This window comes from Lynx canadensis, chromosome A2 (assembly GCF_007474595.2).
Source record: "Lynx canadensis isolate LIC74 chromosome A2, mLynCan4.pri.v2, whole genome shotgun sequence".
Taxonomy (NCBI): Eukaryota; Metazoa; Chordata; class Mammalia; order Carnivora; family Felidae; genus Lynx; species Lynx canadensis.
This window is the reverse complement of record NC_044304.2, coordinates 50,484,790-50,505,836: the sequence shown is the minus strand read 5'-3', so window position 1 is coordinate 50,505,836 and position 21,047 is coordinate 50,484,790. Positions and strand designations below refer to the sequence as shown.

Genomic DNA, 21,047 nt, shown 5'->3' with positions numbered 1-21,047 from the left:
GGTAGTTGTTGGGAAAAAGGGTCTAGTAAAGCACTCGAAATCATGATAGGAGTCTGTGAAGGCTGCTGTGTTTTAGAAAAATACAGCATATTTGGAAGAATACAGATAACACCGAGTGGCTTTTAGAATACGCTAGTGCTTAGGTTTATTAAATTAAATTAAATTACATTTATTTTTTATTTTTTAATTTACATCCAAGTTAGTTAGCAGATAGTGCAATAATGACTTCAGGAGTAGAATCCAGGGATTCATCCCCTACGTGTAACACCCAGTGCTCATCCCAACAAGTGTCCTCTTAATGCCCCTTACACATTTAGCCCATCCCCCACCCACAACCCCTCCAGCAACCTCAGTTTGTTGTCTATATTAAGAGTCTCTTCTGTTTTGTCCCCTTCCCTGTTTTTATGTTATTTTTGCTTCCCTTCCCTTATGTTCATCTGTTTTGTCTCTTAAATTCCTCATATGAGTGAAGTCATATGATATTGTCTTTCTCTAATTTCACTTAGCATAATACATTATGGTTCGTCCACGTTGTTGTAAATGGCAAGATTCATTCTTTTGATTGCCGAGTAATACTCCCTTGTGTGTGTATGTGTGTGTATATATATACATATATATATGTGTGTGTACACACATATATGTATGTGTATATATATATATACTACAATGTGTGTGTGTATATATATATATATATACACTACAATGTGTATATGTGTGTGTGTGTATATATATATATATATATATATATATACACACACACCACATCTTCTTTATCCATTCATCCATCTATGGACACTTGGGCTCCTTCCATACTTTAGCTATTGTTGATAGTGCTGCTATAAACATGGGGGTGCATGTGCCCCTTTGAAACAGCACACCTGTATCCCTTGGAAAAATACCTGGTAGTGCAATTGCTGGGTCATAGGGTAGTCCTACTTTTAATTCTTTGAGGAACCCCCATACTGTTTTCCAGAGTGTCTGTCCCAGTTTGCATTCCCACCAACAATGCAAAAGAGATCCTCTTTCTCTGTATCCTCGCCAACATCCGTTATTGCCTGAGTTGTTAATGTTAGCCATTCTGACAGGTGTGAGGTGGTATCTCAATGTGGTTTTGATTTGTATTTCCCTGATGATGAGTGATATTGAGCATTTTTTCATGCGTCTGGTCTAATGCTTAGTTTTTTATGCAGTGTTTTGGCCAAAAAAAAAAAATTTAGAACCCCAATCCCAAACCCATTTTCCTGTAGTATATCACATCCCAACTTACAAAGCACTCCTTACCCTTTCTTTTACATAATCCTCTTACAGTCGTGGGAGGTATTCTGTTTGTCCCTGTTGGCTGTGCTCTGAGCATGCCTCTCCCTGGGCTCCAGGCCTGGAATTCTCATTACTGGGCTTCCTCTGCAGGGGCTGCCTCCTGAGCAGACTCACCCCTTCACTATCCCCCTGATTCCATCCTGAGGTCTAGCTCTAGAGTGGAAGAAGCACTCTGTCAGCCCAAGCAGACACTGCTATAATCCCAGCACAGACCTCTGTGGCCTTTGGCCCTCTGGCTTCACCCCGGGTTTAGAGAGCAGGATCTGGCTGGATGTAGTACTCAGTGGCCTCCTGATGTCCCCAGGAGCTTGTTTTAGAGTCTGCTCCTGGATCATGGGCACTTAGGACCAGGAAGCCCCAGAATTCCCCTGTTCTGAGCTCAGACTCATGCATTTATTCATCCTCCCAACAACCATACATTCATTGTGCCCTACACCGGGCTAGGTAATGGACTAGGGCCTGGAACACAACAGGAACAAAGACAGTCTGACTAGTAGGGAGCCAGTTTAGCCAACAGACAATGGAGTAAGTAAGCATTGGATGGTATGGGATCACTTAGCCCAGCTTGGATGGGGTGGGGAGAAGGAGTAAGCCAGAGAAGTCTTCCTGGAGAAGGAAAAGCACAAGTTGAGGCTTAAGAGTGAGAGCCTGAAAAAGCAGGGAAAGGGCATTCCAGACTAATGGGAATAGCATATGCAAAGGCCAGAAAGCAAGAAGTATCTCCCATCAGCCTCCCTGATGCAAGTGTCCTTCATCATTCTCTGAGCTTCTCTTGACAACACTGGACAGCCCAATGCAATGTTTTGTTTCTTCATTTCCCCCAATCCCCTACTGTCCTGTGTTCATTGTAAATCACCAGAGCCATGGTCTGAAATCTTTGCTGGTTCCATCCTCTTGGGTTCTTCCCATTACACAGAATTCCTTGAATCTATGGGTAAGCTTCACTGCCCAGTGCCTTCACCCTGGTGACTGCCACTGCCTCAAATGTCCCTGCTTCCCTCTGTTCTGTAAGTAAACTTCCTTGTAGCAGGAAGCCAGGCCCTATCCCTGCCCCAAGAGCACTGCTTTCTTTCCTTCTTGAATGTGATTTTCTAAGGCCTTCTGTCACCTGCTTGGTGCCTTGCAGGGGTGATGTGCAATTTAAGACTTCTCTCTTCTGAACAGGCCTTGGACCGCCTCAGGCAGAGCCCCACTGAGCAGAGATCACCTGATCCAAATGTCAGCTGCAAAATGTTTTATGCTTCTCTTTGCCTAAATATGCGGTCAGCTCCTGTCATTCTCTCCATCATTTCAAAATGAATCTCATTCCACAACAGCCTGTCTTTGAGCTCCACCTGAGCCTATGGTGAACCCTGGCTTATTCTTAAAAAAAATATATATATAGTTCCTGGAATGTCTCTTTTAGAAAAATCTGTTCCTGGCTTCTCTGGCTGGCTAGTGCCCAGATTTCCCACTACTCTTTTTGTTTCTTCACGTTTGCCAACAAACTGCCCTGGGTTTGGCTCCTTGCCCAGCTGACTCTCAGGGTCACCTCCCATCTCTCCTGAAAATAGGAGGTACACTTCTCTGCACCACTGGCAACCAGGTGGCCAAGCCTAGGGTGGCTCAGTATTTCTCTTGCACCCACTGCTCCATCCCCACACACTCTAACTTGTGACTGAATTTCTCTCGAAACCAGCACATTGTATGTTTTTTCCTTTCTTCCTTTTATTTGTTAAAATGTACCTCCCTCAGTCCCTGCAGGGTGCCTGTCCTTTGCCATTTGTTTAAGATTTGGGTCCTTTTCTTCTTGGCCCCCTTCTTTCTCTCTTGGGTGAAGTTTTTCCTGTATCCTTGTATGAGGCTGTTCAAAGGAGCACAGATCTGTTTTCTTTAAGATTCTGAAAAATTGCAATATGTAGGAAATTCATTCTTGGGTCATTATTCCTAAACCCACTTTCTTTTTCTTCTGACATGAGTTAGCCAGGGTTTTAGTTGAGATGGTGATGATACTGACGGGATTTTTAAAAAATGTTATTATTTTTGAGAGAGAGAGAGAGAGAGAGAGGGAGAGAGACAGAGCACGAGCAGGGGAGGGGTAGAGAGAGAGGGAGACACAGAATCCTTAGGCTCTAGGCTCTGAGCTGTCAGCACAGAACCTGACGTGGGGCTTGCACCCATGAACCTTTAGATCACGACCTGAGCCAAAGTCAGACACTTAACCTACTGAGCCACCCGGGCATCCCTAATGATGTGATTTTTTGCTGTCAGCAAACCTTAAACTCATTGGTCAAGTTTTGAGATCTTTCTGTAACCTGGCAAAATGAAGAGGAAACATTGCAAAAGGCAGGAAAGCAGTTGTCCTGCCACAAAGAGAGCCACACTGACCTCTTGTCTCTCGGGCCAGTTTTCCTGGGCAAACTCTGTTTTTCCCCCACAAACCAACCCACTGTCCCCTTTGCACGTAACTATGAGAGAGTTGCCAGTGGTCTCTCCTTATTTGGAGGTTGGTGGGAAGGGGAGTCAATGGCCCTTTCACCCTGTGCAGATCAGGATAGGGTTTGGATTAGAGACTGAAGTCATGGCATGGAGGGTCTGACATGTTTGACATCTGGCCCTTCAGAGATCTGTCTCCTGCCCCAGGGAGAGGATTGTGACCTATAGATGGCTGGGAGGGGTCATCATGTTGAGCCTCAGAACGGGCTGGGAAGACCTGTGGCCACCGAGAACTGCCCTTGTGCAAGAAACCATCTGCAAGCTTCCTGCCGTGCCCCTGGTCTGGCAGCCCGTTTCCTTAGAGCCTGTAAGCACACGCTGTGTGCACTCTGCCCTGGGTACAGCCCTGCCGTAAAGTCCCCGGCAATGCCCTGGTGACCCGGCTTGAGAGTGTGCCGCAGGCAGTCTGTTGGGTAATAATTCTCCCATCCCCAGGACATTAGCTAGCCAAGCATGAACACAGCTTTCTCTCAGACTTGCCCAGAATTTTAGCTGTAATCATTCCCATGAACCATCCTGTTCATCCTGAACTCTGGAATTCCAGTCATTTCTGGAACCAAAATTGACTCACCTTGTAGAAAGCCAAAGGCCTAAGCCAGGAGGAGAGAATATTTGGATGCTTCCTTTTATGGCCTTCTGGGAGGGAGAGGAAGAGCAAAGTGTGTGTGTGTGTGTGTGTGTGTGTGTGTGTACATATGTACACGTATGTGTGTATATATAAAGTCCATGTGTTAATTGTGCATGACAAGGGTCGCTAACATGCAATATGGGGAAAAAAATCCATGTGCTTTGAATCATGAGACCACAAAAGCAATATGTGGTAAATAATAGGGGAAACAGCTAATTTGAAACTCCTGGTTCTCCAAAGGGGCCTTTAAGGGCTGTTACAGGAACAGAGGGGGCTTAGGAGGGAGGTGTGGACCTCTCCTCCAATTCACTAAGACAGCTTTGTTATTTATTTTTATTTTTTAAGTGTATATATATTTTTTTTATTTTTTATTTATTTATTTTTTTTTAATTTTTTTTTTTTTAACGTTTATTTATTTTTGGGACAGAGAGAGACAGAGCATGAACGGGGAAGGGGCAGAGAGAGAGGGAGACACAGAATCGGAAACAGGCTCCAGGCTCCGAGCCATCAGCCCAGAGCCTGACGCGGGGCTCGAACTCACGGACCGCGAGATCGGGACCTGGCTGAAGTCGGACGCTTAACCGACTGCGCCACCAGGCGCCCCAAAGTGTATATATTTTTGAGAGAGAGCATGAGTGGAGGAGGGGCAGAGAGAGGGGGAGAGAGAGGAATCCCAAGCAGGTTCAGCACTATGAGTGCACAGCCCGACGGACATGGGCTCAGTCCCACAAACCGTAAGATCATGACCTGAGCCAAAATGAAGAATCAGATGCTTCGACTGAGCCACCCAGGCACCCCTAAGACAGCTTTGTTTTATATGTTGGGCATTCAGAGAAAGTTTTTTCTTGAAAAGAAAATGAAAAGGTTAGGGTTTTACTTTTTTTTTTTTTTTAACGTTTATTCATCCTTGAGAGACAGAGTGTGAGCAGGGGAGGGACAGAGAGAGAGGGAGACACAGAATCTGAAGCAGGCTCCAGGCTGTCAGTACAGAGCCTGATGCGAGGCTTGAAACCCTCGAACCGTGAGATCAGACCTGAGATGAAGTCGGATGCTTAACTGACCGAGCCACCCAGGTGCCCCTAGCATTCTCTTAAGGAAGGAGGGAGGGAGAGAGGAAGATAGGTCTGCAAGCAGACAGATAGGTTTGAAAACCAGGGTAAAGGAAGAACATCTCCCAGGCATACGAGACCTGGGGCTGCCAGTGTCTGTTTTGACTGTGTGAATGTGGGCAAATCGTTTTGCTTGTTGGGCTCTCAGCTCTCTTGCGGGAGATTAGTTGTGTTGGAGCCATGCCTTCCTCACTTGCCATGCAGTGCTGTTGTCAGGATTAAGAGAGATCACATGTGCAAGTGCGCTTCTCACTCGAGAAGTGCTTGTCAGTATACACAATGATTTGTTATGTTTTCTCTCTTCCTTCCCCACAAGGAATTCTCCTCTCCTCCTGTGGGGATATCGGAGAGGTTGACCTATGGAACATCAGTGTCTCTGCCACCATATACAGTCATTCAGGCTGGGCACTACACAAGGGTGCTCAGGCAAGGAGGGCAGGTGGGAGCTGAACTGTGGTTCATGCTCTGTAAGCCACAAGACCTGGTTCAGGAAGGAAGTGGGGGGCCCTCTCTAATTTGCACTAAAGCATGTTGGGGCTAGCAGAGTCCCTGGCAGTGACATGCATTCTTTTCCTACGGAGGTGGAGGTAAAGAGATCCAAGTATGAGTTTCCTGCTCTGCTCCTCACTGCTTGCCAGTCTTAGAACAGTCTGTGGGCTGTTCTGGGAGAAGGAGGAAAAGCCCGTTGGGCAGACATCTGTCAGCACCTTCAGAGAGGAGTTAGATTGCTCTGTGCTTCCTTTCATCTCCTCCCATGGAAACTCCGGGGGATCTAGCCGAGCAGCCCTTGATTAAACAGGAAAGTGCTGCCCTCCTGAAATATCATTTACCCCTGTCCAGGTGGCAAAAATTTGAAAGATTGACAGCATTCCATGGGCAGGACTGTGGAAAAGAAGCGTTCTCCTATGTTGCCACGTGGGAGTATAGAATGATGCAGCCCCAGGTGGGGGAAAATTGTCTCTATCTAATGAAACTATGTATGTATGTACACTTAGACCCACAACCCCACTTCTAGGACCTCGCTAGAGACATCTTTACAATACCAACACACATGCACAAGGCTATTTGTTGAAGTACTATTTGTAATAGTGAAAGATTGTCAGTCCACGGGAGATTGGTTGACCAAATTATGGTTGATCCACAAAAGAGTACTTTGCAGCCATTTAAAAAAAAGAAGAACCAGGAAGATCTCTGTGCACTGATATGGAGGGATTTCTAGTGTTTATTGTGAAGCAAAGAAACAAGTGTATGTAGCAGTATTGTATACTACTTACATTTGCGGAAAAAGTGAAGGGAAATAAAAAATTCATATGTATCTTTTTGCTTAACAGTGCAAACCAGAAACTAACGACAATGGTCAAATGTGAGGTGTGGAGGGGAGAAGGATAAGAGTAGGGCTTGTCTGCATGCAACTTTTTACCTGTTTTTGACTTTGGACAATTAAATGCTTTATATTTTCAAAACTGCAAATTTTTTAAAAAGGATTTCCAAAAAAAAAACACCTAAAATTGAATATATAAGTAGAAACAAGCTGTGTATCAAATTGATTATCACACAGAGAGTAACTTTTGAACATATGCTCTGGTCATACATTTTTAACAGCTTTATTGAGTTAGATACCATAAAGCTCACCCATTTTTTAAAGTGTACAATTCAGTGGTTTCTAGTTATTTACAGAGATGTGTGAATATCACCATAATCCAATATCAGAAATTTTTCATCATCCCCCAAAGGAACCTTCTACCCATTTGTAGTCACTCCCTTATCCCCTAAATCCTAGTCTACCACTGTAGGCAAACACTAATCTACCTTCTGTCTTTTGACCATATATCTTTAATGGGATACATTCTTAGAATTAAATCCACACCCCCCCCCAAAACAAAGCCCCTGATAAGAAATCTTAAATTTAATGGTGGTGAAATTACTATTAAAATTCTAAACTGTTACATATATTATAGAATAAGGCAGATACAATATTAATGTTATTCAGAACCAAGATTTTCACTAAGAAAATGAAATCCAAATATAAAATACATGAAGGTAAGAAAATCTTATATCTGAAATATGAATTGGGAAAATACTATGTGAACTCATAAAAGAATTAATGTGTATTCTTGCTGTATCCACTGAAAAGGTTTAGAAGCTCTTTATAGCACTCCTGTGCCAATGAGCACACCTGGAACTTATATCCTGGTTTCTAAATACCATTCCCTACAAAAAGCAAACAGATCTCCTTGGAGCAATGTTTGATTCCAGATCTGGGTCAAGGAAAGTACAAGGTGATCCATGGACATCTTTTGTGCCAGAAAGCAAGGAAGTGCTCAGTGGAGGTCATATATAAAGAACTTTTGTCCCTGGAAAAATTGGAGACAATCTGAGTGTCCCAAAGACTAGTGATGATAATGGATTATGACACGTTGAATTAGAAATGATAAAAACAATCCCTTAAAGATGCTAAATAATAACAGTAAGAAGAGGAAGAGTGAGGGGGGCATGGGGAAACCTTTTCTTTATGGCAGAATGCCAGCTAATAAATGTAGAAGGAATGACAAAATAGAAATCACCATTTTGCAACCTAGGATACTAATTGATTTAGGCAAAAATCATCAGTGGATGTTAAAAGCATTGGGTGAAACATGTTGAGCACAATGATGTGCACATACATCACTTGTTTTTTCAAAAATAGTTTATATTCTATACTGACTATTACAAAGGGGAAAATAAACCTTTGCAGTGCAGGGATCTGGAGGTTGTCCCCTTAATCCATTGATCACACTTAGCAACACCAGTAGCAAGACGGGCTGACATTATGTGCCTCCAGATACAATAGGTGTCTACAACATGACCCATGTACTATTGTTGCCACAAATGTTTAACTTAAATCTATTCTTGAGGAGACAATCAGAGAAATCCAAAGTGGGAGGCATTCTATAAGGCAACTGGCCTGGACTCTTCAGAAGAGGCAATATTGTAAAAAACGAACTATGATAAAGAAAATGTTGGGGTGTCTTTTACGTTCAAAAGACCTAAGTTGGGGGCATCTGGGTGGCTTAGTTGGTTTAGTGTCTGACTCTTGATTTTGGCTCAGGTCATGATTTCGTGGTCGTGAGATCAAGCCCTGTGTCCATGCTGGGAATGAGCCTGCCTAAGATTCTCTCTCTCCTTCTCCCTCTGCCCCTCCCCTCTCTAAAAAAAGAATAAATCAATAAAATAACATAAGACTAAGGAATCATAACAACCAAATGAATTATGGGACTATTGATCAGATCTTAGCTTTTGAAAAAGCTATGAAAGACATGGGACAATTGAGAATGTTTGAATGTATGGAAGATGGTGTGTTTTGGAACTATTGTTAATTTTTTCTTAGATGTAATGATGTTATGGGGTTATGTAGGAGAATATCCTTATTGGGAAAATGTGTTCAAGTATTTAGCAGTGATGTGCTACGATGTCTACAAAATACTCTCAAATCATTGAGCAATAATAAATACAAGTAAAGACAGAAAGCAAACATGGCAAAAGATGAGTGTAAGTTAATGAGTGTGAGTGAAGTGTGATGGATGTTCAGTATTTTAGAATATTTCCATATATTTCCATAATGTTTTAGAGTATTTCCATATATTTGAACATTTTCAAAATCAGTTACAGGGAGAAACTGCTGGGCCAGGCCATCCCTCCTGCCATCTGCCCATTTCCTGTCTCTTTACCAAGCTGAATCATCATCTCCTGTTTCTTCTCAGGTGAAGACCCCCTTGTGGATGATCAAATGAACGAGATATCAATTCAGTCGCTGGTGTTTTTAAAACTGTATTTCCGAGGACTGGAAAATCACTCTTTCCTAAGGAAAGGTTTCAAGATTTGATATCTACTATTAGTAAGTATTTCCCAGGTGGAATGGTGGAATGATCAATTCCATGGCATATCTTTATTGAAGTTGTACAATGGGCTCATCATTATGTAGGAAGGAGGGATACTGAAAGAAGCAGTAGTGGTCCTTGGTCTCATAGAACTAAAACCTAGCTGTAGAGATAACAGGATGATGTATAATGGAAAATGGCATGGTACAACCTTGGGTATGAATGGCGCTTAGAAGAGAAGAGGCAGAGGGGAGACTTGGTTTTGCTTTAGGAGGAGCCTACCCAGAGTATCCTGGGAAGAGTTTGAGGACACACAGACCAATGGGACCAGCAGGAGGGTTGTCCCAGCCAGTGCATGGTGCAAGAGGCTTGGAAGGGTAAAATAGAGCAAGAGAGGAGAGACCTTGCAAGGATCTGGAGCTTTTCCCGTTGGGTAATGGGGAGCCATAGCAGATTTGGGAGTCAGGTCAGCAATATGACAGACAAGCAAAATGGTGAAATAAGTTGACTGTGGGCTTCTTCCAATGTTACAAGCCATCAGAGTTCTCTTTCACAGGTATTTCTGTGGATGAAGGCAAGAGCCCAATCTAGAGGCCTGAAGTAAAGGCACCTTGACTATAAGATGGCCAAACCTAAGGCAACATTTTGGAGTTTCTAAAAATAAACTTTTTAATATTATAATATGAAAATCTTAGTATTTTAGAATAAACTCTTTAATTGATTATAGAAAATTGCCCCACACCCAGTGTTATTAGGGATGCTTCTCACAATGCTCTGAGAGATTTGCAGCCAGGAAAGGGCCGCTGGGGGTTGGAGGCTTCAAGCTTCTTACCTGCCTGGTATAAAAGACCCTTCCTCTGCCCTTCTACCCTCCACACTACCTACTGCTCATCTTTCCAGATCCACTTCAAGCTCCAAATCACCCTCAGAAATTCCAGGCCATGGGGGCGCCTGGGTGGCTCAGTCAGTTGAGCATCCAATCCTTGATTTCGGCTCAGTCGTGAGATTGAGCCGAGTTGGGCTCTGCACTGGGCATGGAGCCTGCTTAAGATTCTCTCACTCCTCTCTCCCTCTACCCCTCCCCTGCTTGCATGGGTATGCGTTCTCTCTCTCCCTCTCCCTCCCTCCCTCCCTCTCCCCCTCCCTCTCCCTCTCTCAAAAAAGAGGAAAAAAAGAAAAAGAAAAGGGAGAAATTCCAGGCCACAGAGGCCCAACCCTGTCTGAGCCCCATGTCATGTGCTCAGCTAGTGTTTCCGGAAGCCCCATTAATCTTATTTCCTGAGCAGATCACCTGAGCAGACAAGGTTGTTGACCTCTGGTGCAAGCTCATGACATCACATACCTGGGATCACACCTCGAATCACACCGCAAAAAAAATCCCTTCTGATTTCCCTGCCAAATCCTGTAGTTACTTCAAGGAGAAAAATTTCAGAGGTCTATCTCCCTCCTAAACAGAGAGATGGGGCCTCAGTCTCAGAAGTGTTTGTAGAATACACTGACAACCTATAATTTAGTACCATTGTTTTGCTTTCATTGTATCTATATTTATGTTACCTCCTAATTATAGCAAGTGTTCCTGGTTTCTCATTTACAGAGGGAGGTAAACTTTCCTTTATGAATAAATGTATTTAAGAAAAAAATGTAATTAAGTGGAGATGGTACTAGGGCAGTGATGACTGAAGCTGAGCCCATGGAGCAGCCTCTATAAAGGGCAATGGAATCATTGAAGGTCCAAGAACTTTTAGTTCTGCGGGAGGCTTGGGCAAGGCTTCTCAGTGCCAGACTTCGAAGGTAGGCTGCAGTGTGCTGGGCAGAGTCGAGAGACCACCGGTGCATACAAAGGCCCAGGGGCACGAAGGCCCTCTGTGAGAGGAAGATGGTGGATGAGGCAGCCTGGCACAGAGTTTCTCGGTGGGGGCAGTATTGGCATTTAGGGTAGTGCGGTGCCTTGTTGTGTGTTCCATGCACTCAGGACACTTGACGCCTTGGCCCCTGGATCCGAAATGCCAATAGTGCCCTCCAGTCACTGTGACAACCCCAAAGAATGCCTCATAGATTTGTAAATGTCCAGAAGTGTGCACTACCACGTCATTTGAGAAACATGGCTCTGTATCATCTTCAGATACTTGAGGAAGGGGCAGCAGCTAAACAGTGAGGCAGGCAAAGTTGGTTGAAGCCCTACGGTGAAGGGCCTGGGATACAGAGGAGAAACAAGAGAAGTTGCGTCTTTTGTAAAGTTTATTTATTTATTTTGAGAGAGAGTGCATGAGCAGGGGCAGAGAGAGAGAGAGAGAGAGAGAGAGAGAATCCCAAGCAGGGGCTGCACTGTCAGTGAACAGCCCGATGCGGGGATTGAACTCACGAACCGTGAGATCATGACCTGAGCCGAAACCAAGAGCCGGACGGTTAACTGACTGAGCCACCCAGGCACCCCAAGAGAGGTTGCGTTTTAAAAGGAACACGCTGACAGAATGTGGAGGTTGGAGAGAGGGGCTGTGAGAAAAACATGTTTCCTGAGAAAGAATCTGGCACAGGCTCGTGCACCAGCCCTACAGACAAACATCAGAGCTCTGGGGCTCACTCTCTGCACCAGCTTTCCCTCTGCACACCCTCTCCACAAGGCAGAGCCCACAAACCTCTTCTCTTTACCAAGCCCAATTTGCTGCTCCCACCCCTGGCCTGACTGATAAAAATACCAATGTCTCTGCCTAGGACTGACCTGAAAACGGGGGTCAGAGATAAGATCACAAGCATCTGTCAGGCCTCTTGGCCAATATATAGCTCTAGAGTTGGTTATTTAGTCCACCCTCATTTCTGGCCTACTCTGTGCCGTGCCTGTGATGCATGCAGCTGGTGTTCATAAAGGGGTTAAAGAAACATGGTCCGTGCCTGTGTCAGGACTCACAGGTGTCAGGTGACAGAAGCTCAGCTGACACTAGCTTCATTCATAAAAGGGAACGTGTAGACTCACATTCTTGCTCTGAGTGGCCAGGTCAGGGTCACATATCAATCCCCTTGAACCATGTGGACTGAGCAAATGTGGGCTGTACTTGGCTCTCTGAGGACAAAAGACACCCCAAAAAGCCCCTTTATGTTACAGAACTGGAGAACCCAGCTGAGAGGGTGCACCAGATCCAGCAAATCCTCATCACCCTTCCCCGCGTGGTCATCGTGGTCATGAGATACCTCTTCGCTTTCCTCAACCAGTGAGTTGCCCGGCCAAGGGGGGGCCCCTCTTTGCCTCAGCCCTGGCCTCCTTTGGGAGGGGATGTCCTGAGGCTTCTGCAGGTGCAGCTCTTCCTAAAACAGAACATGGAACCCTCCTGGACTTGAGTAGAGCCCTCAAAAAAAGAACCCACAGGGGGGGAAGATTCACCTTTCTCAGGTGACTTGTGAGTACCTCCTTTCTTGTAGCCTCTCGCAGTATAGTGACGAGAACATGATGGACCCCTACAACCTGGCCATCTGCTTCGGGCCCACCCTCATGCACATCCCTGATGGGCAGGACCCTGTGTCCTGCCAGGCACACGTCAACGAAGTCATCAAAACCATCATCATCATGAAGCCATCTTCCCCAGCCCCCGGGAGCTAGAGGGACCTGTGTATGAAAAATGCATGGCTGGAGGGGAATATTGGTAAGATTCCATTCCTCTTAATATTATTATCATCATCACTGTTGTTTTTGCTGTTGAGCAGGAACAGTAAGAAACCCTTTGATTTTCTTACTGCTTTATAGTCTTTACTCCCATATGCATTTTCTCATTTGAGCTTTGCTGCAGCCTTATACCAGAGATAGTTGCATCAGCCAGGACTCTCTTGGTTTGTAAGGGACAGAACTACAACTCAAACTGGGTTAAGCTAAGTGGGAATTTATTGATTTTCTTTACTTAACTAAAAAGTCTAGGATTATGACTTCAGGTGTAGCTGGATTCAGGGGTTCAACTGTTATTGTCAGGAATTGGTCCTGCAATCCCCAGCCCCTGGCTCTGCTTTCTTCTGCATTGGCTTCATTCTCAGGCATCCTCTCCTTGGTGGCTTCAGGAAGACATATGGTAACTCCAGATTTAGAGAACATTCTCTCAGCATCCCCAGTGGAAAAAGACCTTCTCTTTCCCAAGGGTCCCCACATAAATCCAAGAAGTATATCCCCTTGCTAAGGCTTGGGTCTGGTGAGCTAATCACATTAGTTAGGAGATATTAAGCTGTCAATAGCCAGGTGTGTCTTAAGCCCATCCGAGGCAGCAGGGCGCTGGATAATAATCCCCACCTCCACCTCTTGAGAAACAACTTCTCTTTTCCAGACAAAGTGAGTTCACATTCTTTGAGAGCTCCAGGCCAGGTCAGCAGTTGATAGTCAGGTACCTCTGTTTACCTGGTGCTACATGAGGTCTTAGGAGAAAAATTTTAGAACCTAATCAAAATCAGGGCTGGCCACCTTCCCCAGACTAAGACCTTAAAATGTGGTAAAGATAGGGCATTTTTTTTTTTTAATGTGGAAAGGACAGGAGATTCAGAACACCAACTGACAGAGACCAGTCAAAGGGTTCCTATTCATTCTTTATACCCATTCCTGCACAACACACAGCTGTATATTTAGGTATTACCCACACTGCTTTCAGCTAGGTGCCTACAGGGGGGTTTGTCTTTGGATTATCAAAGCATTCCTGAACTCTTGATTCACTTCAAAGAAGGGAGACATTGCAGCCCCTTTGTTTCCCACCCTGTGCCCCATAGAGATACGGGCCCTGCTGTCTTGTAATCACAGCTCTGTAGTAACCTTTATGTGAGGCTCCAGGAGCAGGTCTGTCCCTGTTCTCTAACAGAAACGTTGAACAGTCAGCAAGCGTACTTTCTGGACAAAGAGAAGCTTTTCACGCAGCGTTTGCAACCATTCCTAGTTCTCTTTTCTTGCTGCAATGTGTGTAATTAGTGTTCTGGGAAGCGTCCTAAAGATCGGTTGTACCTACCAAAGAACAATATACGATAACCATACTTGCCTCAGTCCCATTTGTGTCTCATGAGAAAGAAAAACTATTAATTACATTGGAAACATTTGCAAAGCCAAAAGGGGGGATTTGGCTGAGGGTCTCCTTGTAGTGGACAACATTCATTCATTCAACAGTTGGACAAATAGGTGTTGAGTGTCTGTCCTGGGCCAGGCCCTGGGCAAGGGGGCAGGGATGCAACCTGAGCAGGATTAACCCCTGATGCAGGGAGCTCCGGTGGGGGAAGAAACAGGCAGCTCCAGAAGTGAGGCTCCTTGAGCCCATGTAGCGAGGTCAGGAAGGGCTTCCTGGAGGAACCTTTACTGAGACCTGTGGGATGAACTGGAGTCAGCCAGGTGAGGCATGGGCAAGGAATGTTCTGGGCTTGGAGCCTTCAGTAAAGTGGAAAGCGGTTCCATGTGGCCAGAGTGTTGCTTGTGCCAAGTGAATGGTGAGGGTGGAGGCTCCACAGGCCAGCAGGAGCCAGGTTATGAAAGGTCTTAAACAAGCCACTGTGCAGAGTCTGGACCTTATCCAGGGGCAATGGAGAATTTTCATAATGAAGTTCATATTTTTTCAAAAGGCACTGCAGATGTCACCTCCTCTAAGAAGCCTTCCCTGACCACCCTATGCAGGTCCCCTCAGCCGTTCTTGTCTCTGCTCATTTGTTCCTACATAACACAACTCAGCTTGTAGCAGTTTTCTTTCCTGGCCCACAAGGGCAGAGTCTTACCCATCAATACGTCTCTCCTACCTCCCACAGTGCCTGGCATATATTAGGACTCCATCAATGACTTAGTTAAAAAAAAAAAACTGACTAGGTGAATAAACCCTGGCCTGAAGAAGCTTATAGTCTAGTGAGGGGGTAGCGGCTGGCGAAATTGTCCCAGTGCATTAATGACCAAGTCTGACAGGCCTGGATTCAGGCTACCCACTCCCACGCCCATCATGGCTGCCAGCCTGCTTCCACTAGCTGGACTGGTCTGGGATTTTGCACACAGCATCGTGAGGCACCCGGAGGACCCAGCACCTTGTGAGGTGGACCCACGCCACCTCTCTCGGGTGTCACCTCCTCTGCGAGACCTAGAACCAGGCTAGGTGAATGTCTCACGGTACCTCCACAATTCCTTTCTGTTCTGGCCCGTGGTCCTTCCGAGGATAAACGCCAGGGTTTTATGGTGCCCTCTGGGTCTTACAGAACACCTAGAAATTGATAGCCCAGCAAATTCCAGGGCTGGGGGGAAGCTGGAGGAGGGTATTCAGGATAGCTTTCCATTGAGGGGGCTGGGAGTGGTTTCCTGTTAGGAGTGTCCATGGGTGGTCAGATGGACAAGACAGGATGGTGCAGGCCTGGGCCTGACCTGGGTCAAGTGCAGAGGTGGGCTTGGCTGGCACTTACGGGATGCTGAGGACAGTGTGAGGGTGCAAAGCCCAACAAGTCCCCTTCCCATGTTTCTTTGCAGTGACAGTCCACATAGTGAGCCAGGGACTATCGATGAAGTTGACCATGACAATGGCACGGAGCCTCACACGAGTGACGAAGGTGAGTGAGGGGGAATCTGGGGCCAAGGAACTCACTTGGGGCCTCTCATGCTGACTCGTGCCTGCCCAATGGCTCAGCTGGCCCGCACACCCCCTCCAGCCTTGCCAGTCAGCACCTTGTCCTCTAGAATAGAGGGGAGCTGTGAAAGACATCAGACACATGTGCACCTCCATTCACCATACTCCTACTGGCCTGTCTCCTCCCTTTCTGTACCCTTCCTGGCCCGAATTTAAATCCGAAGTGACAAGAGTTTGCTAAGTAGGAAGCATGCTTTGTCCCCTGTCTCTCCCCAACCAGGGATCTGTTCTGTATCCAGCCTGTGCTAGGACTTGAGGTACTTCAATGAAAGACACATGGGTCCCAGAGGAGCTCCCAGTCTCGTTACCTGACACATAGGGAGCAGCTCCCCATGACACACAAATTATGCCCAATGACAGCTGTGTCCCCAGTGTGGGGATGCCTCAAAGATGAAGCTGAGCATTGATGGCCCAGGGAAGTGTTGGAGGGAGAGAGGGAAAGGCTGGCCTGGGCTTGAGGGATTCATCGGACCCTTCCACCTGATGGATAAGGAGAAGGAAAAGATAAGGATAAGGAGAAGAAAGTTGGGGAAACTGGACCGTGTAGACAAGCAATCTGGATAATACGGGCCCAGTGCCAGTGAATCCATTAGATAGAATAGACAGTGCCCAGGGCCCATGGTACTTTTAAGGACCCCTGAAAATGTTTTGGTTTCATTTAAAATAATGAGAAAAAAGGAATATGATCCATCGTGGATTGTATTCATCTTTATACCAATGCAATTGTAAAATGTAATTTTTAACTTTTTTTTTAATGGAGGAAGGGACCCACGCAAGAAGCAAAAGTGCTTGGGCCTCACAAAAGTCATAACACAATGCTATGTAGACCAAGCATAGCCCTCCTTTCTCCTGGTGATGGTTTTACTTTTTTTTTTTTTAATCCTTATTTAACGACTTTCTTCTGGGCTTCTGTGTTTCCCTTTGGAACGGTCCCAGGCCCTGTTGGCCACCATTTTTGCCAGGAGAGCTGGTACGTACTCAGGGGTGGTTTCTGGGAGCTGGTGAAAGAGGCAAGACTGATAGGGCAGTTTTCACATTCTGGTAGGACTGTCACACTTGCTAATGACAAATACTCCAACTGAAAGTGACTTAAGCATTAAAGGCCTCAGATCATACACCAGAAAAATCCCAGGTTAGGTATAGCTTCAGGCACGGCTGGATCCAGGAGCTTAGTTGGTCTTAGGATTTTGTCTCCATCTTCCTGTTCTGCTTCCCTCTGTGTTGGCTTCATTCTCAAGCAGGATCTTCCTGCATGGTGGTCTTTAGCATTTCCAGGCTTTCATTGTCCTTTTGCCCAAAGTCCCAGTGGAAAAGAGCTTCCTTTTCATCATGGTTCCAAGAAAGCTCCTGGGGTAGAGTCTCATTGGACTGCCTTGAGTCACACGCCCAGCCAAAAACCAATCACTGTGGCCCAGGAGGGAGCCCATGGGTCAGGCCTGAGTCACAGGTGTGGAAGAACAAATCTAGGTGTAGTGTTCATCTCTGCCAGAATCCTCAGAGGCCAGAGTCGTCCTGAGCTGAGGGAAATGTCCTGCAGAGCCTTTGTGGGGAGATGTGAAGGCTGCCACTGTCTGCATGTTGGCAGTGATTTGCTTTCCTCTTTCCTTCTTTTCTGTCTCCTGTCCTACCACCTCTGGCTCTCCCTCTCCCTTCTTGTTCTGTCCATCTGTTGCTTTATTTCTGTGTGTGTGTGTGTGTGTGTGTGTGTGTGTGTGTGTGTGTGTGGCTCCCTCTTGCTCTAGATCTTGCTCTCAGTCTCTCTTCCTCCACTGGGGGAAAACATCTCTCATCCAATGAGGTAGACTGATTTTTCAGAATTAGGATCTGTTGGGAATGCTGCCGGTGGAAGAAGATGTGTCTACAGGAGATGGGTCAGGTGCCTTGTGAGGACCCTCACAGCCCACCTTCCTGGGGGCTGAGGTCACTTCCAGTCATCCTGTGCATGCTGAATTTCCCCACAGCCCCTCGGCCTGGGAGGTGGAAGGCTGCTGTGGGCACTGGGTAGGAGGAGGGACAGAGAGAACAGTCTTGCTGGGCAGCCAGGCAGCAGCCATAGGGCATTCCCAGCAGGCTCCACCCCACGCCAAGAGCACCCCCTCAGAAAATGCTGCCTCACTCCTCCCAGAGTAGAGGCACACAGTATCCTTGGAGTGGGGTGAGACAGCTTCTCGTCTGCTTCCCCAGAAGGTCCCTTCTGTTGTTCCTTGTCAGGCTGCTGGTTTCTGAGAATGACAAGGGCAGGAAGATCATCCTGGAAGGTCAACAGCCAGCTTCAGGAGAGCCAGGTTCATGCTCCCTGCAGGTTCTCGCTGTTTCCTGTGTGGTCATGGTGGCGGCTGCTGAATCAGGAGCATCCTTTGGAGGAAAATTAAGTGCATTTCCTAAATGTTTACGTGCAAGCCTGCCCCAACCAAATCGGTCACCCAAGTACTGAGTTGCAGGAACAGTTGAGGGGGTGCTAGACTCTGAGAAAGGAAGTCTGGATTTGAAAGTCAGAGAGAGGCCTTCATGGCCCTGTGAACTTTGACGAGCCATGTAACCTCAGACCTCAGTTTCCTGACATGTAAGATGGGAATAACAAGAGAATTGTGACCTAGGTTACAATGAGGTTACATATGCAGAGAAGCTTAGCACAGTGTCTGGGACAACTAGGTGATAGGAAACATTAAGATTGTGTGTTCAGTATAAATCCTTTCTAATTCTGATCAAGAATCTGAGTCCAGGGGCACCTGAGTGGCTCAGTCGGTTAAGTGTCTGACTCTGGCTCAGGTCATGATCTCATGTGGGTTTGAATCCCGCATCATCTCTGTGCTGACAGCGTGGAGCCTGCTTGGGATTCTCTCTCCCTCTCTCTCTCTGTCTCTCCCTCTCTGCCCCTCCCGCAGTTGCATTCTCTCTCTCTCTCTCTCTCTCTCTCTCTCTCTCTCTCTCAAAATAAAACCCCTGATTGTAAGCCAAATGTAAGCCAAATGAAAACATTGAGGCAGCCTGTCAATAGCATCTTTATTAATTGGATGCTAAATGAGGAACTAGGCTGCCAGATAAAGAAACTACTAAAATCAGTAACAGAAACATGATCATATAGTTACAATATGTCAGTTTTCAATTATAACTGCACCATTATTCTCTCACTGATACTTTCCTAAAATTCTCCCAGTTGACTTCCACTCCTTGCCCTCCATCTACATCTGGAAAGCCATTAAGCTGTTAGCTCTTTGGATGTATTGGGTGTCCATAAATGGGCTTTAGGAAATCTATTACGGGCAAAATTTCGTTTCTTTTGGAATGTGTGCCTCTGAGAAGAGGTGCATGGTTTTCATCAGATTATTCTAGGCATCTACTAGAAATCAGGGTAAGATTTCGATTTGCTTGCAGTTCATGATATTTCCTTTAATAATAATAATTTTTAAAAAGGCCAAGCGGGGGCGCCTGGGTGGCGCAGTCGGTTAAGCGTCCGACTTCAGCCAGGTCACGATCTCGCGGTCCGTGAGTTCGAGCCCCGCGTCAGGCTCTGGGCTGATGGCTCGGAGCCTGGAGCCTGTTTCCGATTCTGTGTCTCCCTCTCTCTCTGCCCCTCCCCCGTTCATGCTCTGTCTCTCTCTGTCCCAAAAATAAATAAAAAACGTTGAAAAAAAAAATTAAAAAGGCCAAGCGTACATAAAAGTGGAAGGAAGTTTTATATAATACCTGTCATCTAGTTTCTACAATTGTTACCATTTTGTTATATTTGTTTTATTGTGTATCTATCAATCCGTCTTATTTTAATACATTTCAAAGTGAATTACAGCCATCAGTACAGTCTCCCTCCAAAGATGTTAGCATGCAATGCTGCACACAACAGGGGTCAGCATCATTTATGGTCCTATTTTTCAAGTAAAATTCCATACACTGAAATGTATAAATCTTAACTGTATCATTCCCTGAGTTTTTACAGATGCAAAAACTTGTGTAACTCAAACCCCCACCAGCATACAGAACATTTCCAACACCCTAGAAAGTTCCTTCATGCATTTTCCTGCCCAGTCCCTTACTCCCAAAGCCCAAGAAGCAACCATTGACCTGAAAAATTTTTTCATCATAAGTTAGTTTTGCCTGGTCCAGAACTTCATATAAATGGAATTGTGCAGAATAGTGTCTTTTGATCTGGCTTCTTTCATCTGGCATGACGTTTAGAGATTCATGCACGTTGTGGGTATTAGGTGAGGTTTTGACAGCATTAAAATGGTGTCACCATCAGTTACCACACAAATGCCCGATTCTGCCTGAATCATGGTCACCCATGGTCACCCATCTGGAAGAAATAAAGAACAACAGAAAAAGAGCATCAGCTCCTTCATTGCTAACTTGGCTAGTGTTCCTAAGCCCTAGTGCAGAGATGGTCAGCTGGCCCGTACCACGTGGCTTAGACCCAGAACCTAAAGAGGACCCTCCCTTCCTCTTTTATTTTAACCATTTATTGAGATATAATTCACATACCATACAATTCGTCCCTTTAAAGTATACCATTCAGCGGCACTAAATGTAGTCACAGATACATGCAACAATGACCACAGTCAGTTTTTATCACCACAGAAAGAAACCCCAAGCCCCCTAGCCATCATTTCTTACCTTCCCTGCCAAAAGCAACCACTAATCTACTTTCTGTCTCTATGGATTTGTCTCTTCTGGACATTTCGTATCGGTGGAATCATGCCATATGTGGCCCTTGTGTCTGGGCCACAGTGTTTCATTGAGCACAGTGTTTTCCAGGGTCATTCTATTGTTGCAGGTGTCTGGAATTTATTCCTTTTTGTGGCTGAATAATGTCCCATTATATGGGTAGACCACATTTTGTTTCTCTTTTTGTCAGTTGACGGACATTTGGGTTGTTTCCACTTTTTGGCTGTTATGAATAATGCTGTCATTAACATTTGTGTACAACTTTTGTGCAAACATACGTTTTTATTTTTCTTGGGTATACACCTAGGAGTGGAACTGGATAGCTCTACATTTAGTCATTTAAGGAACTTGCCAGAGTGCTTTCCAAAATGACTATTCCATTTTATATCACCACCAG

General features: G+C 45.6%; 1 protein-coding gene across 1 annotated transcript in view; it reads left to right on the top strand.

The window, feature by feature from the left end:
* The window catches only part of SRGAP3 (SLIT-ROBO Rho GTPase activating protein 3), a 259,104-nt gene that overhangs the window by 223,580 nt on the left and 14,477 nt on the right, over nt 1-21,047 (top strand). Inside the window, 6 exon segments of the mRNA XM_032592349.1 lie at nt 9,270-9,356; nt 9,359-9,403; nt 12,487-12,592; nt 12,801-12,940; nt 12,943-13,021; nt 15,835-15,914. Coding sequence (XP_032448240.1) covers nt 9,270-9,356; nt 9,359-9,403; nt 12,487-12,592; nt 12,801-12,940; nt 12,943-13,021; nt 15,835-15,914 — 537 coding nt within the window.